The 21,871-nt window shown below is 34.4% G+C and overlaps 2 protein-coding genes across 53 annotated transcripts in view; both read left to right on the forward strand.

Annotated features, from left to right (window-relative positions):
* Positions 1 to 13,430, forward strand: part of LOC124440255 — an 80,797-nt gene extending 67,367 nt beyond the window's left edge. For 22 of the 50 annotated variants that reach the window (XM_046990596.1, XM_046990582.1, XM_046990608.1 and 19 more), the window contains 32 exons: positions 62 to 288; positions 357 to 974; positions 1,087 to 1,212; positions 1,294 to 1,419; positions 1,502 to 1,627; positions 1,712 to 1,837; positions 1,921 to 2,046; positions 2,128 to 2,253; positions 2,335 to 2,460; positions 2,544 to 2,669; positions 2,749 to 2,874; positions 2,954 to 3,062; positions 3,839 to 4,065; positions 4,135 to 4,752; positions 5,165 to 5,290; positions 5,373 to 5,498; positions 5,567 to 5,692; positions 5,775 to 5,900; positions 5,984 to 6,109; positions 6,193 to 6,318; positions 6,402 to 6,527; positions 6,611 to 6,736; positions 6,820 to 6,945; positions 7,029 to 7,154; positions 7,238 to 7,363; positions 7,957 to 8,082; positions 9,169 to 9,477; positions 10,024 to 10,638; positions 10,952 to 11,077; positions 11,613 to 12,179; positions 12,254 to 12,331; positions 12,719 to 13,430. In XM_046990596.1, coding sequence (XP_046846552.1) covers positions 62 to 288; positions 357 to 974; positions 1,087 to 1,212; positions 1,294 to 1,419; positions 1,502 to 1,627; positions 1,712 to 1,837; positions 1,921 to 2,046; positions 2,128 to 2,253; positions 2,335 to 2,460; positions 2,544 to 2,669; positions 2,749 to 2,874; positions 2,954 to 3,062; positions 3,839 to 4,065; positions 4,135 to 4,752; positions 5,165 to 5,290; positions 5,373 to 5,498; positions 5,567 to 5,692; positions 5,775 to 5,900; positions 5,984 to 6,109; positions 6,193 to 6,318; positions 6,402 to 6,527; positions 6,611 to 6,736; positions 6,820 to 6,945; positions 7,029 to 7,154; positions 7,238 to 7,363; positions 7,957 to 8,082; positions 9,169 to 9,477; positions 10,024 to 10,638; positions 10,952 to 11,077; positions 11,613 to 12,179; positions 12,254 to 12,331; positions 12,719 to 12,924 — 6,346 coding nt within the window. In that variant the 3' untranslated portion in view covers positions 12,925 to 13,430. Of the gene's footprint in view, positions 1 to 61; positions 289 to 356; positions 975 to 1,086; positions 1,213 to 1,293; positions 1,420 to 1,501; positions 1,628 to 1,711; positions 1,838 to 1,920; positions 2,047 to 2,127; positions 2,254 to 2,334; positions 2,461 to 2,543; positions 2,670 to 2,748; positions 2,875 to 2,953; positions 3,063 to 3,838; positions 4,066 to 4,134; positions 4,753 to 5,164; positions 5,291 to 5,372; positions 5,499 to 5,566; positions 5,693 to 5,774; positions 5,901 to 5,983; positions 6,110 to 6,192; positions 6,319 to 6,401; positions 6,528 to 6,610; positions 6,737 to 6,819; positions 6,946 to 7,028; positions 7,155 to 7,237; positions 7,364 to 7,956; positions 8,083 to 9,168; positions 9,478 to 10,023; positions 10,639 to 10,951; positions 11,078 to 11,612; positions 12,180 to 12,253; positions 12,332 to 12,718 lie in introns of those variants that run through there. The other 28 variants (XM_046990589.1, XM_046990588.1, XM_046990587.1 and 25 more) reach the window with 28 other exon arrangements.
* Positions 13,431 to 13,821: 391 nt separating this feature from the next.
* LOC124440682 (protein wntless homolog) lies at positions 13,822 to 20,743 on the forward strand. 3 transcript variants are annotated; one of them, XM_046991097.1, is made up of 13 exons: positions 13,822 to 14,086; positions 14,840 to 14,915; positions 15,018 to 15,094; positions 15,593 to 15,708; positions 17,109 to 17,252; positions 17,316 to 17,452; positions 17,779 to 17,819; positions 17,963 to 18,090; positions 18,159 to 18,256; positions 18,376 to 18,439; positions 19,098 to 19,241; positions 19,815 to 19,950; positions 20,401 to 20,743. In XM_046991097.1, the coding sequence occupies exons 1-13, from the start codon at positions 13,981 to 13,983 to the stop codon at positions 20,619 to 20,621; spliced, it is 1,488 nt and encodes a 495-aa protein (XP_046847053.1). In that variant the 5' UTR covers positions 13,822 to 13,980; the 3' UTR covers positions 20,622 to 20,743. The 3 variants fall into 3 exon arrangements, with proteins under 3 accessions (XP_046847053.1, XP_046847051.1, XP_046847052.1); XM_046991095.1 differs by having other exon boundaries at positions 14,840 to 15,094; XM_046991096.1 differs by lacking the exon at positions 13,822 to 14,086 and adding an exon at positions 14,391 to 14,620 and having other exon boundaries at positions 14,840 to 15,094.
* Positions 20,744 to 21,871: the final 1,128 nt, after the last annotated feature.

Raw genomic sequence — 21,871 nt, forward strand, 5'->3', positions numbered from 1 at the left:
TCAACCTCCATTACTAAAATACGTTTACATAGTTTTACTTAAAATTTATATAAAATGTTAGACTTAGGACAACTTCCAGAAGTGCAGACCATTCAGATTATACACCTCGGAGAGTGGACATTGTTTTCAATCCTGGCGACGAAGGTCCTAAAGTGATACCTATCAATACAACTGATGATATTCTTGTTGAACCAAATGAAAAGTTTCTTTTGTATTTAAATTCTTCTTCTCCCGGAGTAACAGTTGGTGATCCTGTAAATGTTACTATTAAGGACAACGATAAATCAGGTAAGAGATAGAATAAGATTTAAAATTACTCAGCTCTAACTATCATAAAAACTTCTGCTAATTTTTAGCTGCGTGCAAGCCAAAAACAGATCTCATTTTCGTACTGGATCGATCAGCAAGTATAAGAAGTGAAGATTTCGACAGAATGCGTGAATTTGTTAAAACCATTTCAAAAGATCTCCGAGTTGGTGAAACAAATGATGAAGGAGAAATAATTGGACAGGCTGCCATTGTTACATTTAGTGAAGTGGGTGAAAAAAGGATCACCTTAGCAGAAAGTCAAGACAAAGATAAATTTTATAGTATAGTTGACAGCATGCCCGGACCATTGCGAGGTGGTAGAACAAAAACTCATCATGGATTAGCTCTTGCTGACAAAGAAGTCGCAATTAAAAACGCAGGTTATCGAGAAGATGATGATGATGTAAAGAAAATGATAATGGTTATTACGGATGGTGAACAAACAGTTGAATCACCACGCAGAGGATATGTTCACGTTGGTGATGCTATGAAGCCCTTCTTTAACAGAAAAATGGATGTATTTGCAATTGGTGTTGCTTTAGAGACGGAAGCAGCTGAACAAGAAGTAAGGGACATGGTTCAACGTCCAGAAAATGCTATCATCACATCAAACTTCAATGAATTACTTTCACGAGTTGGAAGCATAATTGCCAAATTTTGTCCTTGTAAGTATTGATCAATTTTTCTTGAACAACAAGTTTAAATATACCTGTTTAAACTTCAATAATGATTATTTTCTACAAATTTTCAAGAATATTTTTTCTTCTATTCATCTAGCAAAAGAGATTTGTGGTACACCAAGAGATGATTGCAGTCTTTATGCAACATGTCAAGATACAGGACCTGACACTTATACATGTAAATGTAATGAAGGTTACACTGGAGACGGAAAAAATTGTACAGGTTTGTTTTTGTTATTGCTTTCTTTAGATTTAAGTTTGATTGTAGAACTCAGTAACTAGTTATACTCTTTTTTTACTTTAGAAATAAAGACTTGTGGCACACCAAGAGATGATTGCAGTCCTTATGCAACATGTCAAGATACAGGACCGGCAACATATACATGTACATGTAATGAAGGTTATACTGGAGATGGAAAAACTTGTACAGGTTTGTTTTTGTTGTTGCTTTCTCTCTTTTTAAATTTGATTGTAGAACTCTGTAACTATTAGCACTCTTTTTTTTGCTTTAGAAATAAAGACTTGTGGAACACCAAGAGATGATTGCAGTCCTTATGCAACATGTCAAGATACAGGACCGGCAACATATACTTGTACATGTAATGAAGGTTATACTGGAGATGGAAAAACTTGTACAGGTTTGATTTTTGTTATTTGCTTTCTTTCTTTTTAACTTTGATTGTAGAACTCAGTAAATAGTTGTGCTCTGTTTTTTTCTTTAGAAATAAAGACTTGTGGCACACCAAGAGATGATTGCAGTCCTTATGCAACATGTCAAAATACAGGACCTGGAACATATACATGTACATGTAATGAAGGTTATACTGGAGATGGAAAAACTTGTACAGGTTTGATTTTTGTTGTTGCTTTCTCTCTTTTTAAATTTGATTGTAGAAATCCGTAACTAGTTGTGCTCTGTTTTTTGCTTTAGAAATAATGACTTGTGGCACACCAAGAGATGATTGCAGTCCTTATGCAACATGTCAAGATACAGGACCGGCAACATATACATGTACTTGTAATGAAGGTTATACTGGAGATGGAAAAACTTGTACAGGTTTGTTTTTGTTATTGCTTTCTTTCTTTTTAAATTTGATTGTAGAACTCAGTGACTATTTGTACTCTTTTTTTGCTTTAGAAATAAAGACTTGTAGCACACCAAGAGATGATTGCAGTCCTTATGCAACATGTCAAGATACAGGACCGGCAACATATACATGTACTTGTAATGAAGGTTATACTGGAGATGGAAAAACTTGTACAGGTTTGTTTTTGTTATTGCTTTCTTTCTTTTTAAATTTGATTGTAGAACTCAGTGACTATTTGTACTCTTTTTTTGCTTTAGAAATAAAGACTTGTGGCACACCAAGAGATGATTGCAGTCCTTATGCAACATGTCAAGATACAGGACCGGCAACACATACATGTACTTGTAATGAAGGTTACACTGGAGATGGAAAAATTTGTACAGGTTTGTTTTTGTTATTGCATTCTTTCATTTTGTATTTGATTTTAGAGCTCAGGAACTCATTGTGCTCTTTTTTTTTGCTTTAGAAATCAAGACTTGTGGTACACCAAGAGATGATTGCAGTCCTTATGCAACTTGTCAGGATACAGGACCTGGAACATATACATGTACTTGTAATGAAGGTTACACTGGAGATGGAAAAACTTGTACAGGTTTGTAATCATTATTGCCTTATTTTGTTTTAAAAGTAGTTGCAGAACACAGTAACTAGTTATGCCCTTTTTTCTCTAGAAATAAAGGCTTGTGGTACACCAAGAGATGATTGCAGTCCTTTTGCTACTTGTCAAAATACCGGCCCTGGAACATTTACATGTACTTGTAATAATGGTTATAGTGGAGATGGGAAATTTTGCCAAGGTTTTTGTGATTTTTTTCTAAAACAGTTATTATTATTTTCTTTTTAATTTATTTTTTTTTAATTTATTTTTAATTTTAGGTGTTTCAGTTACATTTAAACAAACTGGATATGTGGTAGAAGAGGGAAAATCGGCTTATCCCGAGGTTTCTATTAGTTCAAGCAACATTACTGAGCCTATTACGATTACGTAAGTTTAATTATTTTATTCCTTTTAGAGTCATTTTTGCTCTTATGTTTAATAGACCTTACATTGTAAGGACATCATACGTTTATCTTTTTTTATTAAGTTTTGAAACTTACTTAAGCTTGCTAAGTAGTGTTTTGCTTGCTTGTTTGCTATTGATTATAAGCGTTTTCGCCATTGATTATAAGCGTGTTTGCTATAGATCATGTGCTTGTTAGCTATAAATCATATTCCAATTTTCTATAGATTATATGCGTGTTTTCTTCAGAATATATGAGCTTGTTTTAACCGTTGGAGAAATTATGTTTGCGAGGTTATTGAGTGCGTGCCTTAGCATTTTTGACCTTTAGGATTTAAAGCGTAGCTTATGTTGTATTAAGAAAACATATAGGCAGGGAGCTTGCAATTTCAAATGCTTTAAATTAACGTATATTTGGACATATAAATACTTTATCTTGTTCTTGTTTTCTCTGTGCAACAGAACCTTTCAGAATTTCCGCTTTTTTCTGTGATTTATTTTTATACATGTGTTGTTTTGTTTAAAAGGCTTATTATCATTTTGCTTATTAAATATTCGTTTTTGGCATTACGTAATTTTAGGATGATCTTGTCATTAAAAACTATTGCTTACATTGGCTATCTGTGTTGCTCTTTTATGTCTAGTTGCATTAGTTACATAATATTGGAACTTTTAAAATAGTTGTGTTGAGCTTGTTATTATGAAAATTTTAAAATGTTTGTTCTGGGTTTCTTACTTCTGAAAACTTTACAAATTCTAGAGTGACGTCAATTCCCAACAGTGCTCACCATACAGATTATTTACCTCTGACCGTGGACATTGTTTTTAAACCTGGGGATAATACAACAAAAAGAATATTTATTGACACAATTGAAGATGATCTTGTTGAACCAGATGAAGTGTTTCGTCTCTCTATATCTACTTCTTCTCCCGGAGTAACAGTTGGTGATCCTGTAAATGTTACTATTAAGGACAACGATAAATCAGGTAAGAGATAGAATAAGATTTAAAATTACTCAGCTCTAACTATCATAAAAAACCTCTGCTAATTTTTAGCTGCGTGCAAGCCAAAAACAGATCTCATTTTTGTACTGGATCGATCAGCAAGTATAAGAAGTGAAGATTTCGACAGAATGCGTGAATTTGTTAAAACTATTTCAAAAGATCTCCGAGTTGGTGAAACAAATGATGAAGGAGAAATAATTGGACAGGCTGCCATTGTTACATTTAGTGAAGTGGGTGAAAAAAGGATCACCTTAGCAGAAAGTCAAGACAAAGATAAATTTTATAGTATAGTTGACAGCATGCCCGGACCATTGCGAGGTGGCAGAACAAAAACTCATCATGGATTAGCTCTTGCTGACAAAGAAGTCGCAATTAAAAAAGCAGGTTATCGAGAAGATGATGATGATGTAAAGAAAATGATGATGGTTATTACGGATGGTGAACAAACAGTTGAATCACCACGCAGAGGATATGTTTACGTTGGTGATGCTATGAAGCCCTTCTTTAACAGAAAAATGGATGTATTTGCAATTGGTGTTGCTTTAGAGACGGAAGCAGCTGAACAAGAAGTAAGGGACATGGTTCAACGTCCAGAAAATGCTATCATCACATCAAACTTCAATGAATTACTTTCACGAGTTGGAAGCATAATTGCCAAATTTTGTCCTAGTAAGTACTGCCAAATTTATAAATTTAATCACACGAAACTGCGATCTGTTTTATGATGAAAACGTAAACTGTTTTAATGTCACTTATGATCTGCTTTAACTTAAATTCGGGAGTATCGTTTCATGTTCGAAGATGTAAATCGTCCAAGTTAGTAGAGTTCACAGAAGGACTCTTGTTGATGATGTTGACTGACGTTTCGACAACCTTAGCGGTAGTCATCTTGAGAGGTAGTCATAATCATTTTACTCTGAAGATGACTACTGCTAAGATTGTCGCAACGTTATTCAGCATCAACAACAGCAGTCCTTCTCAGGACTTTACTAACCAGGACGATCTACATCTAAAAACCTGTGATGATCTGCTTTGTCATGTTATCTTTTGCTCAAGTATGTGATTTTGCCTGATCTTATAGCAGAAGGGATTTGTGGCACACCAAGAGATGATTGCAGTCCTTATGCGACTTGTAAAGACACTGGATCTGACGCTTTTACATGTACTTGTAATGAAGGTTATACTGGAGATGGAAAAACTTGTACAGGTTTGTTTTTGTTGTTGCTTTCTTTCTTTTTAAATTTGATTGTAAAACTCAGTAACTAGTTGTGCTCTGTTTTTTGCTTTAGAAATAAAGACTTGTGGCACATCAAGAGACGATTGCAGTCCTTATGCAACATGTCAAGATACAGGACCGGCAACATATACATGTACTTGTAATGAAGGTTACACTGGAGATGGAAAAATTTGTACAGGTTTGTTTTTGTTATTGCATTCTTTCATTTTGTATCAGATTTTAGAGCTATTTGATTTTTTGCTTTAGAAATCAAGACTTGTGGTACACCAAGAGATGATTGCAGTCCTTATGCAACTTGTCAGGATACAGGACCTGGAACATATACATGTACATGTAATGAAGGTTATACTGGAGATGGAAAAACTTGTACAGGTTTGTTTTTGTTATTGCTTTCTTTCTGTTTAAATTTGATTGTAGAACTCAGTAACTAGTTGTGATCTGTTTTTTGCTTTAGAAATAAAGACTTGTGGCACATCAAGAGATGATTGCAGTCCTTATGCAACATGTCAAGATACAGGACCTGGAACATATACATGTACATGTAATGAAGGTTATACTGGAGATGGAAAAACCTGCACAGGTTTGTTTTTTGTTATTGCTTTGTTTATGTTTAAATTTGATGGTAGAACTCAGTAACTAGTTGTGATCTGTTTTTTGCTTTAGAAATAAAGACTTGTGGCACACCAAGAGATGATTGCAGTCCTTATGCAACTTGTCAAGATACAGGACCTGGAACATATACATGTACATGTAATGAAGGTTATACTGGAGATGGAAAAACCTGCACAGGTTTGTTTTTTGTTATTGCTTTGTTTATGTTTAAATTTGATTGTAGAACTCAGTAACTAGTTGTGATCTGTTTTTTGCTTTAGAAATAAAGACTTGTGGCACATCAAGAGATGACTGCAGTCCTTATGCAACATGTCAAGATACAGGACCTGGAACATATACATGTACATGTAATGAAGGTTATACTGGAGATGGAAAAACCTGCACAGGTTTGTTTTTTGTTATTGCTTTGTTTATGTTTAAATTTGATGGTAGAACTCAGTAACTAGTTGTGATCTGTTTTTTGCTTTAGAAATAAAGACTTGTGGCACATCAAGAGATGATTGCAGTCCTTATGCAACATGTCAAGATACAGGACCTGGAACATATACATGTATATGTAATGAAGGTTATACTGGAGATGGAAAAACCTGCACAGGTTTGTTTTTTGTTATTGCTTTGTTTATGTTTAAATTTGATGGTAGAACTCAGTAACTAGTTGTGATCTGTTTTTTGCTTTAGAAATAAAGACTTGTGGCACACCAAGAGATGATTGCAGTCCTTATGCAACTTGTCAAGATACAGGACCTGGAACATATACATGTACATGTAATGAAGGTTATACTGGAGATGGAAAAACCTGCACAGGTTTGTTTTTTGTTATTGCTTTGTTTATGTTTAAATTTGATTGTAGAACTCAGTAACTAGTTGTGATCTGTTTTTTGCTTTAGAAATAAAGACTTGTGGCACATCAAGAGATGATTGCAGTCCTTATGCAACATGTCAAGATACAGGACCTGGAACATATACATGTACATGTAATGAAGGTTATACTGGAGATGGAAAAACCTGCACAGGTTTGTTTTTTGTTATTGCTTTGTTTATGTTTAAATTTGATGGTAGAACTCAGTAACTAGTTGTGATCTGTTTTTTGCTTTAGAAATAAAGACTTGTGGCACACCAAGAGATGATTGCAGTCCTTATGCAACTTGTCAAGATACAGGACCTGGAACATATACATGTACATGTAATGAAGGTTATACTGGAGATGGAAAAACCTGCACAGGTTTGTTTTTTGTTATTGCTTTGTTTATGTTTAAATTTGATGGTAGAACTCAGTAACTAGTTGTGCTATGTTTTTTGCTTTAGAAATAAAGACTTGTGGCACACCAAGAGATGATTGCAGTCCTTATGCAACATGTCAAGATACAGGACCTGGAACATATACATGTACTTGTAATGAAGGTTACACTGGAGATGGAAAAACTTGTACAGGTTTGTTTTTTGTTTAATGTTTTCTTTGCTTTGTGTTATTGGTCCATATTTTTTCTGTCCACTATGAATGTATATGATTATCCTACACTTTTGCATATTGCATGTTTTGAAATTTTATTGAACTTATATTATGTTCAAATAATTTTTGTCATTTTCTGTCACCTGTACTTCATTCAGAAAACGATCTTTTTTTACCTAACTTTACTTAAAGAATGTGTGTCTGCCAAGATGATTTGCGAGCGTTTGTTTATGTTTACATCGCTACTTTTTGAGCTTGCGACATACTGAATTCAATTTCGCCTCTACGTCGTTTAATTTATTTGAAAAGTTAGCAGAAAACATTGATTAAAAATTCTATTTCACACTGTTGTTTAAGTTGCATGAACTACAATAAAAAAATCGCCATTTTCTCGCCCCACGAAATGGCTGTCACAGTGTGGTTAACGTTAATGTTTCAAGAGTTGATTATTTCGTAGTTTTTCTTTTATCGTTATGAAATGTCAACATTCGAATGTGTTTTTTTTTTCAAACTGTTTTTTTCACCCAGTTTGTTTATGAAAATGTATATTGAGATTATTGATTTTTTCTTCAAGAAATCAATATGTGCAGTGGAAATAATCACGACTGCCATAAGATGGCCAACTGTCGACCTCTTGCTCCTGGAAATTATTCTTGTACTTGCATTGATGGTTACGAAGGCGATGGAAAAAATTGTAGAGGTTTGATAATTGCATCTTTTCTTCCACTTATGTTTGTCTGCTTCTTGATGAGCTTAATTACTGCTGCTATAAAAACTACATAAAATGCGAAACAAAGCAAGCGACATTTTGTTGTTTCGTCCAAAGTAAATTTTGCGTTGTTCACAATCCACATTAATTAATGTTTTTTTTGCTGTTCTTGTTTAACGGAATTTTGCAATACCTAATATGAGTATTATCCCGTGCGCAAAAGCAAAAATTAAAATCAACATATCTCTTTTTACCGAGAATCACCTCCCTCCATCGCAGAGACTTTAAATTAAAAATGCTCTAATTAGTAATATGTGCTAAACGAAGCAAAATATTTACAATGTGATGTCGTTGAGAATACTGTATGATTGCCGCGTTTCCTGGTGAAATATTATGCCTTTATACAAAAGTCTTTGGGAAGAAGGAGGGGAAAGACTGCTCTACCACTTACTCTGATTGTGCACGTGTTATTTTTAAGATTTTTATTTTGAATGAAGCAATGTTTTATAAACAGATGGGATAGAAACTTCATATGTACACGCCAACCCCGGGCAGCCGAAGCTGATTTCTTCGAGGGGCGTGTATTGAACTGAACTGTAAGTCAAGTACAAAAATATTTGAAACTACGTTCGATAAAGATAATATGAATTCCCAAACTGAACAGCTTAGATTACAATATAATTCACTTAGCAATGTGAGTACCAAGCTTATTTTAAAAGGGAAATGGTTTTGCTTTCTCAAGCTTCTTTTGGAATAGAACTCCAAAGTTTCCTCTAATGTGTGAAAAGTGTTTTTACTAACGATGTAAAAGTCTGCACTTTACCAAGGCTGTTTGAAATGTTTCGTAATTCACAGCTCATCGCCTCCAAAAAGATATACAAAGGTTTTACATATCTGCATAAGCACTTAAGATGATGTACAAAAAACTGTCCCCTTCTCCCCTGGTGATTTTGTTTATTGACATTACTATTTTGTGTCGTTTTATTTGAAATTGTCCAAATCACTCGCATTATTGTTGAAGAATTCTTAGGTAGATGTGGTGAATAATAAGCAAAATTGTACGATTTAACTTTCAAGGTAATGAGATTTTCGGACCAGTGTTATACGAGCTTAAACCGAAGAATCCATCGACTATTGGTGCGGCATGGCGTCTGCCGGATGAGATGATACGATCTGACGTTATAGATTATTTAGTTTGTTATAAAGACATTAATAATGGTGGTGGCCAATGCAAAAACAGCACTCCTCCATCCCCGAATTCACCACTTGTCATGGATTTAACTGATCTTGTTGAGGAAACAACCTATGAAGTTTTTGTAAGAGCAAGAAACGCTTCCGGTTATGGTCCACCATCAAATGCTTTGAATGTCACAACTCCACCTTCACGTAAGTTGGGATTTTTCAGATAAGTTGGGTGGGGTTTTTTCACGTAGCTAAGTTGGGTTTTTTTTCGCGTAAGTTGGGTATTTTTTTCCCATGTAATTTGGGTGTTTTTTTTCAAGGAAGTTGAGTTTTTTCACGTAAGTTGAGTTTTTACGTAAGTTGGGTGCTTTTTTTCGCGTAAGTTGGGTTTTTTTCCGCGTAATTTGGATGTGTTTTCACGTAAGTTTGGTGTTTTTTTTTCACTTAAGTTTGGTGTTTTTTTCACGTACGTTGGGTTTTTTCACGTAGCCAAGTTGGGGTTTTTTCACGTAGCTAAATTGGGTTTTTTCGTGTAAGTTGGGTGGTTTTTTCATATAATTTGGGTGTTTTTTTTTCACGTAAGTTGAGTGGGTTTTTTTCATGTAATTTGAGTTGAGCGTAAGATTGAGATAGAAACTGAAAACTTAGTGCTCTTCTAATTTAACACTTTTGTTAATCTTGCAAACAATAGTTTTAATGAGGAAATAAGGAGGTATGTAATGTCGGAATGCCAATTGTGTTTCATTACAGCCGTTAAACCTTGTGTTACGAAGACGGATACTATCTTCGTTGTGGATAAATCATCTGGTTTAAGTAAAGACGAATTTGAAAAGATTCGCTCTTTCATTTCAAGAGCCGCGAAACGTCTTGGGATTGGAATGAAGAATAAAAACAAGCATCTTCTTGGTCAGGCAGCCATAGTTGCATTTAGCAAGAATGCTGACAAGGTCATTTCTCTCAAAGATAGTGGTATACGTAATAACTTTGCCAAGGCCGTACGTCAAATTAGTTTATCAAATAACAACGAAACCAACACACACCGTGGTTTGGAAGAAGCTTACCGTAATGTTGCAGTGTCAAGTGAAGGACTAAGGAGCTTTGATGATGGTGTTCATAAGACTGTGGTTGTTATCACTCATGGTCATCAAACAAACAATAAAGGTGGTTTTGTTTACGTCGGAGATGCAGCCAAAGCATTCTTCAAGCGTGGCATCGACATTATTGCTATTGGTATTGGTCTTGATAACGACGTTGCAAAAAAGCAGTTGATTGATATGGTCCGAACTCCAGAAAATGCTTTCTTGTTAAATGATGCAAGTGGTTTATCTTTTGTTTTTGACAGAATCCTTCCTCAAATTTGCCCTAGTAAGTGTACTTTTGAACTGTATAGGTAGGTTTCAAAATGCTTTTTGAAACCAAGAAAAGAATGTAGCTAAACAAAGGAGTGATTGCATTTGCTTAGCTATATTTTTAAACAATATTTTGTGGGTTTGCAGTTTGACGAAATTATATAACCTTTATTTCAACTAATATTTGACTGGGTGGCTAGATTGTGGTCCTTGGCAGAGGCTAAGTTTTGATATTTACCAATAAGTTCAAGATTTCTCAAAGTATTTGTTGTAGTTATGACATCAAAAAAACCTAGAAAATCGCAATCAAATTACGCATTTCTTTCCAGAAAATAAGATATGTGGTTCGCCATTTGATGATTGTCACCCAAAAGCCATATGCTTCGACACCAGTGCCGGAAAACATAAATGCATTTGCCGTGATGGATATGCAGGCAATGGAAAAGAATGTTTCAGTAAGTAATTTTGGTCGACCGCCTTTCATTCGAATGCTCTTTCATATGTCTACTGTTCATTCCCAAAACATTCCCAAAAATAGTGATAAATTTTCTTACTCTACCCAAATCCCCATACATCGTTATATACATCATATTGTATAATATAACATTTCATTACTACCCACAAAACCACACTCTTATACATTGCTGTATACATCATACTTTATGATAACGCTTTTCATTATTACACACAAAACTACACTCCTACATCACTATATCAGCCTATATATGCATCATATTACATGTCAGCACATTTTATTATTACAGACAAGACCACAAAGCGATAAATAGTATATGTAATTATATAACGTGGAAAAAATCTTTGCTAGTAAATTTTTCCTGAACTCCACAAATTGACCAGAAGCGCACTTACCATGAAATTAAATATATGGTTAAGGTACATCCTACAACATAACGCGTCCAAGCCTCTCTGTATGACAAAAAACTTGTCGATAAACTTTTAGTTATAGGTTTTGTTTTCTTTTTTTTTCAGAAAAAAATTGTAAATTCGACATCGGTTTCCTTGTCGACTCGTCCTCGAGCATGAAAGATTGCAACTATGATGGTCAAAAGAAATTGATAAATAACATCGCAGAGCAATTCCAAGTTGCATCAAACAAGAGTCATGCCAGTGTAATATTGTATAGCGAAATGGCTGCGATGTACAAAAACTTCAATAGGTTCTATTCGCTGAAAGACTTTCAAATGCTTGTGAAAGAGTTACCGATGATTAGTGGTCCAACTCATTTAGACCAGGCCCTTGATGTCGCTGCCACTAAAATGTTTTCTACCAAAAATGGCATGAGAGAAGAGTCTATACCAAAATTACTATTCGTTCTCACTGATGGCGTGCAGTCCCCCATCTCCATGAAAAAACCTCTGGAAGATGTTGCGGCAACTTTAAAATCACGAAATATTCATATCGTTGTGATAGGGTCCGGGGAAGCTGATAAAATGCAACTATCACCGCTTGTAAAATCAAGCTCGGACTTAATAATGGTGAAGAAATTTGAAGACGCAATTGAGCATATGAAAAAATTTTCAGAACATATGTGCTCAGGTAGGGATGGAATCATTTTCATGAAGGGTTGTCTCTGTTTTGTATCATGATAGAAATTATTTCTTTGATTTTAGCTGACAGATGTTCCCATATGAAATTAGTTGTTCCCGTGAAAATACAAGGTTGTAAAAGCAGTACACCAGTGAAAATCGGTGAGGCGCTAAAGAAATAGTCAGCATTCTTGTGCATCATTGTATATTGGAGTTGTTATTGTTGCAGTATCATATACTATATAGTTCCTTTTTTGATGTCTAAATCAATACCCGTCGCGTATACTCAGAGGAACTTAAATTTTCGCCTTATTTTATTGGGCATAAGACGCAAATGTTTGATATCATGCATGCTGCTGTGCTGAAATGCTATTTCCATAAGCGATGCGTATTACTCTATATTGGCTATAAAGAAGGAATGTTTAGTTATAAACAGGATTGTTCAGCTTATATTGACTATTAACGAACTGACGGATAGAAAGTGGAACACGAGCAAGTTGGTAAATAGTTTAAGTTGGTTGCTTTCTGATTACTTTATCTTGTTTTTAGGTGTCTGTATGGGTAAGTGTGCGACAGGACCTAGCTTTTCCTTAACGGATGAACAAACGTGGAAATTGGACTGTCAAACGTGTAAACCTCGCACTGTTGTTCAGAAGTCTGTTCTGTTAACCTGTCCTGGGAATATAAAACGATCGTTCAAGATAAGAGATGTTACATCTTGTCACTGCGAGAAATGCCCATGGAAAAGGTTGTGAAAAGAATGCTAAAGTGATGTATTTAGAAGAAATGCGACACACAGACTGAAATTAAACTCTGTCTTTGCAAGGGAATATTTAATTTAACATTAGTTTGAATACGTTGTTGTTAAAAAAGGAATTTTTACTATATCATTCATGACAACTATTGGAATATCCTCGAATATACTTTAATATAAAAAGTAATAAAACTAGTGATAATGATGATTTGTATAACTAAAACAATTTGTACTAGGCTACCTGTATACTTATTGTCTGTTATGAAAAAAATCGTGTTTAAAAAAAGCATAATGCCTGATAGTTCGTTTTCACTCAGGCAAATTATACAGATGATCTATTTATGTTCGCAAAGCTAACATTCAAGAAAAAGTATATCGGATGGAGAAATTGTGTTCAGAATAATGCGGAAACTGACGTCACTTCTGTCGTTCTATTACATTGTCCGATACCGTCAAGCCAAACATTACAGCATTATAAGGAAAATGAATGTGATTTATATCAATGTACTTGTAGAAAGAGTTGATGAATCCCGGTATTTCTGTCTCCCATTATCATCACTCCTTTACAAACCGGAAAACTGTTTGGATCTGTTTAATAGGTATTGGAAGAGGGAGAGCAAAGATGTTTCGTAGTAATATCGCTTTGGAACCAATGACTTCAGTGTCACGTTTTTATTCAAATGAAAATCTAAAAAGATTGAAAATCTACCATCCAAAACTACCTAAACGCAAACTCAAGTTATTATAAGCACATTCCTTCGTATTATAAGGCAGGTATTGCGGCGAACAGCTTTTATTGAATTCGGTCTATGTTTTGTGTGTCATTCCGAAATAATTGTTATTGGGATTCTTATGATTGGTTGCTCAATTAATTTCGGTTCCGGCACAGGTCAATAACTCAATGTAGTTGAATAGAAGCCTGTTTATTAGTGTTTAACTCAATTACTATAATAACTCGTCCGATCGAGCGTATTTCCGTAGTTAAACTGTTAACGTTTGTATAACAGTCTAGTGTCTTGGATTTGATTTCAAGCATATTTTGTGATCAGCTGCTCTTATGGCTGGTGTTATTTTGGAAACGACATCAAATAAAAAGTTAATAGGGTTTGCTGTTGTCCTCCTGGGAGTACAGCTGTTGTTCTTTGTGATTGGTGGTACATTGGGTAAGTATTCATACATGTGACAATTTGAAAGTTATTTTAGGTAAGAAATCTTTTCAATCTTAAAGATGAAGTCAAATATCGTTTTGACCCTATATCAATCTATCACATCTGGGACTAAAATCTTCAATTTTCATCAAGCTGTTATGAACATGAATATTAATACGTTAATAATATATTTCATTGTGGTTTATATTTACAAGTAGATGTCTGTAACCAGTATCGTGCTGAAAGTCAGTGGGGATTCTGCTAACTGATTATACCCGTGTTATGTATTGTTTGTAGCATTTTACGACATGAAATCATCTACCGCAAGCGTTGAATCGAATTTGTCCATAGTGATAAATATATTATTGAGCAATTTGCGTAAGGTTTCTCTGTCTTTAATATACATATTGATGCACTCATCCGTAAAACATAAGCATATCACTGATGACTGCAATTGCTGACTATATTGACCGACCAGGCTGTTGTCAAATCATTTTTCATAACTACATATCTGTAACCAGTTGAGTAGGTGTCACTTCATGCTTGGAGGTAAAGAAATAAAAAAGTTTCATGATTAATCCTCACTCATTGCTTGCAGCAATATGAATACGAATGTAAAGCATAAAGCTTTCTTATGCTATGTCGAATTGTTTGTTTTCTTCTAGGATAAATAAAGTAAATTTAAGTTAGAGCTCAGTATCTAAACATTCCTCTTGGATAATGAAAGCCAACTATACTTTACTTCACATTAGTGTTATTTGTTTTTAGCACCTCATCCAACCAATGCCATGGTTCATATGGCTTGGCCTTGTCTTGACCCCAGTAGAGGAAAAACTGACAAATGGTTTGGACATAATGATGATGATTGTGTACAGCAAGATTTGTCAAAAAATGTGCCAGGCTTGACACCTGATCAGATTGTCTTCTCTGTTCTTATACCTCACAGTGGCTTAGACATGTCTAGATGGCATCAGTTCATTGTTGGAGTTATATCACTTGAAGTTGATGATACTCACTTGCCTCGTTAGTATACATGGCTGTTTGTATGATACTGTATATGTGTTTAGATTGGGACATTATATAATCTTAGCAACATGTCCATGCCAATTGTATATCATGAGGATTTTATCCACTGTGTTTATATGATCTGTTATGGCATCTTTATGATTTCTTTTTCAAAGGCAGACACTGCAAAAAAATGGTCGCTCTTCTTACAATATGGGACTAAATTTTGTATTGTCTTTTTAATGTAGAAAAACACAGAATTTTTTTCAAACTGACTTTTTCCATCATATATCACTTTCTTTACCAACTTTTTACATATTTCACAAAAGCTTGGGTTATCCCCCCTTACCCCTAATGTGCACCGCAAATAACCCATTATTTGTTATGTATTAACTTAGGATTGGAAACGAACTTTTAAGTATGCATGTAGATGTAAGAATATTGTCAATAGGAATTGAATATTTAACTATTGCATTGCATGAAAATATCATTGATTGGTAATTTATGCATAACCAGGAGGCCTAAATCCAGTTGTAACCATGGATATTCGACTTGGGGCTAAGGATACACATCATAATTCATGGAAGGAACTGGCACGATCTACAGAAAGGAGGGAACATCATTGTAAAAAAGTAGGCACTTTAATTATATTAATCATTTTATGCATATGTATTAGTAATAACTGACGAAGTAAGTCAAAAAATTGCCAAACTAAAACACCAAAAAAACGTCAAAAACTTGTACAACGAATATAAATAAGAGACTTTGCGCCGTTCATGGACTATTTAACCTTGTTTATGGCTTAACATTATTGACCTTGACATTTCTGTGCGTCTGGGATTGCGATTAGTATACTTGTTCTAGGATATTTTTTGAAGGGAGAAGTGTTAATCAGAAGCATCACACTAATGCCTTGATGCAGTATTTGACAAAAACTATTATTTTCCATGTTTTAAGTTCGTCAATTTTACCTTTTTGCCTCTTTGGAGGTCGATACTGAAGGAATATTCACCGGACTGCACAAAGTGCCATATATTATAAAACAATAATTTTAATATTTTTACTGAATCCTGGACGTAGGAACGAATTTCACTTGTTTTTTATTTTTTTGGGGCTTAAGTCGGCGAGTGTACGGACAGACTATTGGGGCAGCCCGTATTCTTTCTGTAGCTTTCAAAATTTATTCTAGAGTCCTGTATAATTGCAGCACTTGAACTTCATTATAATACACATGGATGCAACAAGCAAGTATAATATAATCCATTTATTACACAAAACGAGGAATTGAACTATTTTAACCAGAACAATTGGTGGTGCTCGTTGCATGTTACGTATTCTAGTACAATGTCAGACTTGTCAGTAAGAATAAGACGATTTGTCTGAGTTTTGTGCGTATGTATTATGGTGAAGACTCTTTTACTCCACAAATGTACGTTATTATTCTCTGATGAGTTAAGAATAGGATTATCAGTGGTACTCTTGGATCTGTGTAAAGAAGTTTATGAGCTTTACTAAACATTGACAAAGACAGACGCGTTCATGTCGCAAATAGTGTTGATTCATGTCATATTCATAATTAGGGTTAAGATTCATTTGTTAACGGTCTTCACTAAATCTGAAAGCATTGATCATTCTTGGCAATTGAAATCAATTTCTACTTCGTTCTTGGAATTCCTGTAATCTAAATTGCATAGGTCAGGAAAAGTTACATGAGCGAATAAGGATGTATTAGATTTTGGCTATGTTCACCTATAATTTTAAGGTGGGAGGGGGGTGTTAAGCCCTTCCACTACAAAATTTAGGAGGGCTAAAGCCCCACAGTTCTCCCACTCTTCAACATTGTACGATTCATTGTATGATTCCGGGATTTGTTTTCTTTATTTTTTGTTTTAAAATTTTACTTTTGTTCTTTTTAATTCAATTAATTTTACAATAATATAATTTAGGGTATTCTTGCTTTGTGTATTGCGAACAAAGAAATAATGAACAAAAATATTCTGTTTTGATTGATTTTAAATTAAATTATCTTTAGAACGATGATGGCTTGGACTGTGAGGATATGCATGGTTTCGAACTTGGCAGTGTTCATTACGATCATTACCTTGTAAATATTCGGTTGCCTTTTGGTAAAGGTTATAATGAAGATTTTGGTCAGTTGAAATCTATGACCGTTGTGGTACGTTTCTATTTTTTTACATTTTTTGTGCTGCATCACTCACAATCGTAAATTATTTTTTAGGAAATTCACCAAAACGGTGGCTTTACAAAAATGTGGTTTGGCTTAAAAACCATCCTAGCACCACTACTCATATTTACTGTCGTGTGGTTTCGAAAGAGAATCAAGCGATTGCCAAGAACTCCTTATCTATTTGAGACGTACGCTTTTCTTTGCAGGCTGAACATCATAGTCTATGCTTTCATTGTAGCGAACATACTTTTCTTAGCAAGTTTAGCATTTTCTTATCATGTATGGAAAAGGTTTTTCTCAACTTTTGAAAGGGGATATTTTGTTCATTTGTTATTGGTACTACATCTAAAGTCCAAAATGATAGCCAAGCTATCAGTTTGCCTTTCAAATGGACTGTTAACGCTTTATTAAGTATCAAAGCGGGCATAAGAGAAGTGGTCGATAGGATAAGTTTAAAAACAACAATTGGCTGTTGGTAAAAACACTAATATTCACGGACTTGTCTTTTCTATAGGAGCATATTTTGGCTTGGAGTATCGATTGCTTTTCTTGATTGTAAGTACCGTGTTCTCTTTATTAAAATTTTAACTGAATTGTTATTTAACATGCCAAAATAAGAATTTTGATATCTTAAATATATTGTTCTTCCGCAAGGTTTCATCTCCTGGAAATATTCAGTTTACTATATTTCATTGTAGTTCCCTTTGAATGGTTTACGTTATGGATAAATATGCCGTTCATGTTAGTCATCAGTGACATTCGTCAAGGGATATTTTATGCGACATTGCTTACTTTCTGGCTCATCTTTGCTGGAGAGCATATAATGGTAGCTTCATTGCTTTCAAATTATATTTGGGTGTTTTTTAACGTATCTGTATTTGAAAAACCCTGCAGGACGATACGCAAAGGAACAGTTTGAAAGCTTACAAAAAAGAAATTGTGGCTATCGGTTTTGGATCTTTTTCTCTTCTAATATTTGATCTTTGTGAAAGGTAACATTTTTATTCCAGATATTAAAATGGTTCTTGCGATATTGATAAGAAGCATCATTCCCGAATCATGAAAATTCCGTTGTCTTCTTGCGTTGTGTGATTTTCATCGATAATTTTAGGGGGGTACAGCTTTCAAATCCATTTCATAGCATTTGGACGAGTGACATTGGCAAGAAACTTGCAGTATCCTTTTATTTTCTAATCAATCACGAAATATTTTGTTGTTGCAAAGAACAAGTATTTTTCAAGAAAACTAAAACCAACCAGAATGGAGGAAAGTAAAGCTATATAAAAGAGGATCGAGTCAAAATAAAAGCAAAAATTAAAACATACTTAGCTACAAGAAGCGATTGGCAATCAAAAAATCATATTGTAATCTAATCGCGAAAATTTGTGTTTTAGCTACAACTCATATTCTGGTGAAAGAATTTTGGCGAAGCAAAACATAGTGGTTGTAATTTTTGTGTCAACATAACCTGTTTACATTAGTGAAGTTAGCCTAGCAGGCATTCAGTGACACGTAAAACGTTCTTGAAGCATTGAAAAAACTTTCAACTTTCGCAACGCCCAAAGCAAATTTCTGTTCAAATTTCTAAATTGTGGCATATTAATCATTTTTGCACGTTATATACATTTAAAAGTCGAAGAATTTATCTAGTTTGATTGGATGATTTTATTTAATTTGCCAAAATCATTTAAAGCTTTTCTGAATCCTAAGTAGCTAACATATTCACAATAAAAGATTCTGACGTATGCAGTAGGAAAGAAGTAAATAGCTATGTGATGGATCTGATTTTGAAACTTGTATCCATACAGTTTTCTTAACTAAGACTGTTTATAGATTGTATTTTTAGTTCTCTCCGCTGTTGCTGCATCCTTGTACTTTTTGCTTTTTCTTATAATGATGTTGAAAGTATTCTGGCACATAAGTGGTAAACGGTCGAACGTTTCCCAGATGAGCGCAGGACGACGGGTGGCGTATGAGGTAAAGACACAAATTATTTATACATGTAATTATCTCGTTGTTCATATCGGGCTGTCGACGAACGTGATTACACTCAATGAGACACTTTTCTAGAGGTAATCCATGCACAATAATATTTTGAAAAATCAAGCATTTTGATTAGTCTTGAGCGTTGACTTTACAGACGCACGGGATGACGTCACTTCTTGTATTGCTTCTTTAATTGAAATATCTGAGAATATCATGTACTGAATTCATGTACTATAATTGCATGTTGAATAGCTGAAAATGGTCTTTTGATGCTCAGATGATCTTTCGTGTTCTGCGAAAAGCCATGTTATAGTAGCTAGATTTCAATTTTGAATTCAAAATGTTTCATTAAAAAGGCTATTGGTTATCAATTTCCGGCAAAAGAATAAAACTTTAAAACTGCTTTAGAGATATTTTCAGGAATTAATTTTTATTTCAATATATCCTAGTAGCTTACTTCTTGTTTCCAAGCTCTTGCTTGCACTTTTTAATGCAGAAAGTTTGTATGAAGCTTGTTTGGAAAACAGATTGCATTTTAAAGTTGTGTACTTTTTTTAATTTCAGGGAGCATTCTATAGATTTAAATTTTTGCTGGGATTCACGATGATATGTGCTGCATTAACTATTGCATTCTTTATTGTGACGAATGTTAACGAGGCTCACTGGAAGTTTGGAGAAAGAAACACTATCGAGGTTTCCAGTAAGTATACACATCTATTGTGTGTGTACGTATGTGTATTCATTATGGATGCGATGTATGTATATCTACACATGTTTATGTGTATACATTATACGTACGTTGCTTGTGTATGGCAAATATGTGTATATCTATGTGTATGTGCATACATTGTAGGTGTGTTGTGTATGGTATGTGTATATATATGTATCAGAAGTAAGTTTACCGAAAACGCGTTCCGAACTCGTTCCAAAATGCGTTCCAAATGCGTTCCAGTTACGTTCCAATTGCGTTCGGCTTAATATTCCTTGCAATCATTTTTCCCGTTGAACAAGGGAAAGCTGATTCATATTGGTATATGTCTGAATGAAAAACGATGTATCTTCATTTGTTTCTCAAAAAAAATCCCCAAGTCTCTAAGAAACTTTATATCTTACATATCGTCAGAGTTCTAATTCAAGTTACTTTACGTAGGTGCGTTTATTGCTGGTATTTATGGTTTGTGGAATATCTATGTGTTTGCAATCCTTGTGTTATATGCGCCATCCATACAATCCATCAACACTCGCACTATAGAAGTGAATGATGCAGATGAAGACACGAGTTTTTCTGACACACAGCGCTTTATAACACAGTCTGTGAATGCAGATTCCTCTCTCATATACTCTATTGCTGGAAAAGGAAGCATAAACTAATGGAGAATAGCTATGACCTGTGATTGCACTAGGTGAACGTTTTTATGATTTTTATATAATGTTTACTCTATTTACACAAAGATATTGTCACCTGAGAAAAATTAAAGTTTTTGTTGATGATATACATTTTCATTTTCTCTACTTAGAATTTGCTAGGAATGGCGAAGGCTTGCTTATGCCGATGAACACGCTTACTAAACTTGCACGAAGCCAAATTTTACCTCCAAAAACGCCAAAATTTTCAGTGGCGTCGGGACAAAGGGACCAAGGCTCCTCCAACTTTGAAAATCACACGTAAAGTGACATTTTACTTTGAGGTGAAGTGTCGTTTAAAAATGTTCTCATTCTACGTAAATGCAGCAATTTAATTCAAATTTAAGTCAACATAAAAAAACGGTGAACTTGCATTCCCTGCAAAAATCATACCACTGCTGTATTAATTAAAAATACAATGACTTGAGAAAATATGATCTAGTAAGATGATATATTCACGTTTTGTCAATTTTTTAGTTTTATTTTTCACTTGCAGTAATATTAAAATGAACAAAAAGAGCAAATCAACACACAATAAGACATAACTCAGTTAGGGAACAGGGAGTTGGTGCCGGGAAACTTAATAATTTTAAAATAAAGATTTCAGTACTCAATAGCGAGAAAGAAAAAACGTGCCAAATAAGGACAAGCAACGCATTGAACGAGAAGAAGTAAGAACAAAAGCAAAAGATCAAAATCGTTTCCTATCATGCAACCAGAAAATGACTGCTTCTGACTTAAAGGATCAGACGAATTCACACAGAAATCAATCATATTCAATCTTACCTACAACCATTAAGATAAAGCTAAGACAAGTGGCTGGATCTGTTTGGGTGCATTGCTTTAAACAAGCCAATACTTCGTCCCACAAAGAAAAAGGAATGATTGTTGTGGACACAAACAGTATTAATGTGGAATATGAAGCAGTGGGATCAAGTTTTACTTTATGAGTAAAAATTTCACTTATTTTGTATAAAGAATGCCAAGTAAACAGATACTAAGTTGGAAGTTGTGTTTACAGTGGCATGGTTCTGTGATAGTATGAAGATGCTTTAGACAAGATAGTCAGGTGGCCTGATCTAAAGAGAATGGGACAGCACGCTGTCTTTAGTATCATAGATTTTAGCATCCCAACTGATGGATCTGAAGGCATTCATTTACTTCCTTAAAATCACCATGTGCTCCATGGAAAAGCAGTATGAAAGTATTGCTCGAGA

The sequence above is a fragment of the Xenia sp. Carnegie-2017 genome, unplaced genomic scaffold (assembly GCF_021976095.1).
Source record: "Xenia sp. Carnegie-2017 unplaced genomic scaffold, XeniaSp_v1 HiC_scaffold_2, whole genome shotgun sequence".
In the NCBI taxonomy this organism is placed as follows: Eukaryota; Metazoa; Cnidaria; class Anthozoa; order Malacalcyonacea; family Xeniidae; genus Xenia; species Xenia sp. Carnegie-2017.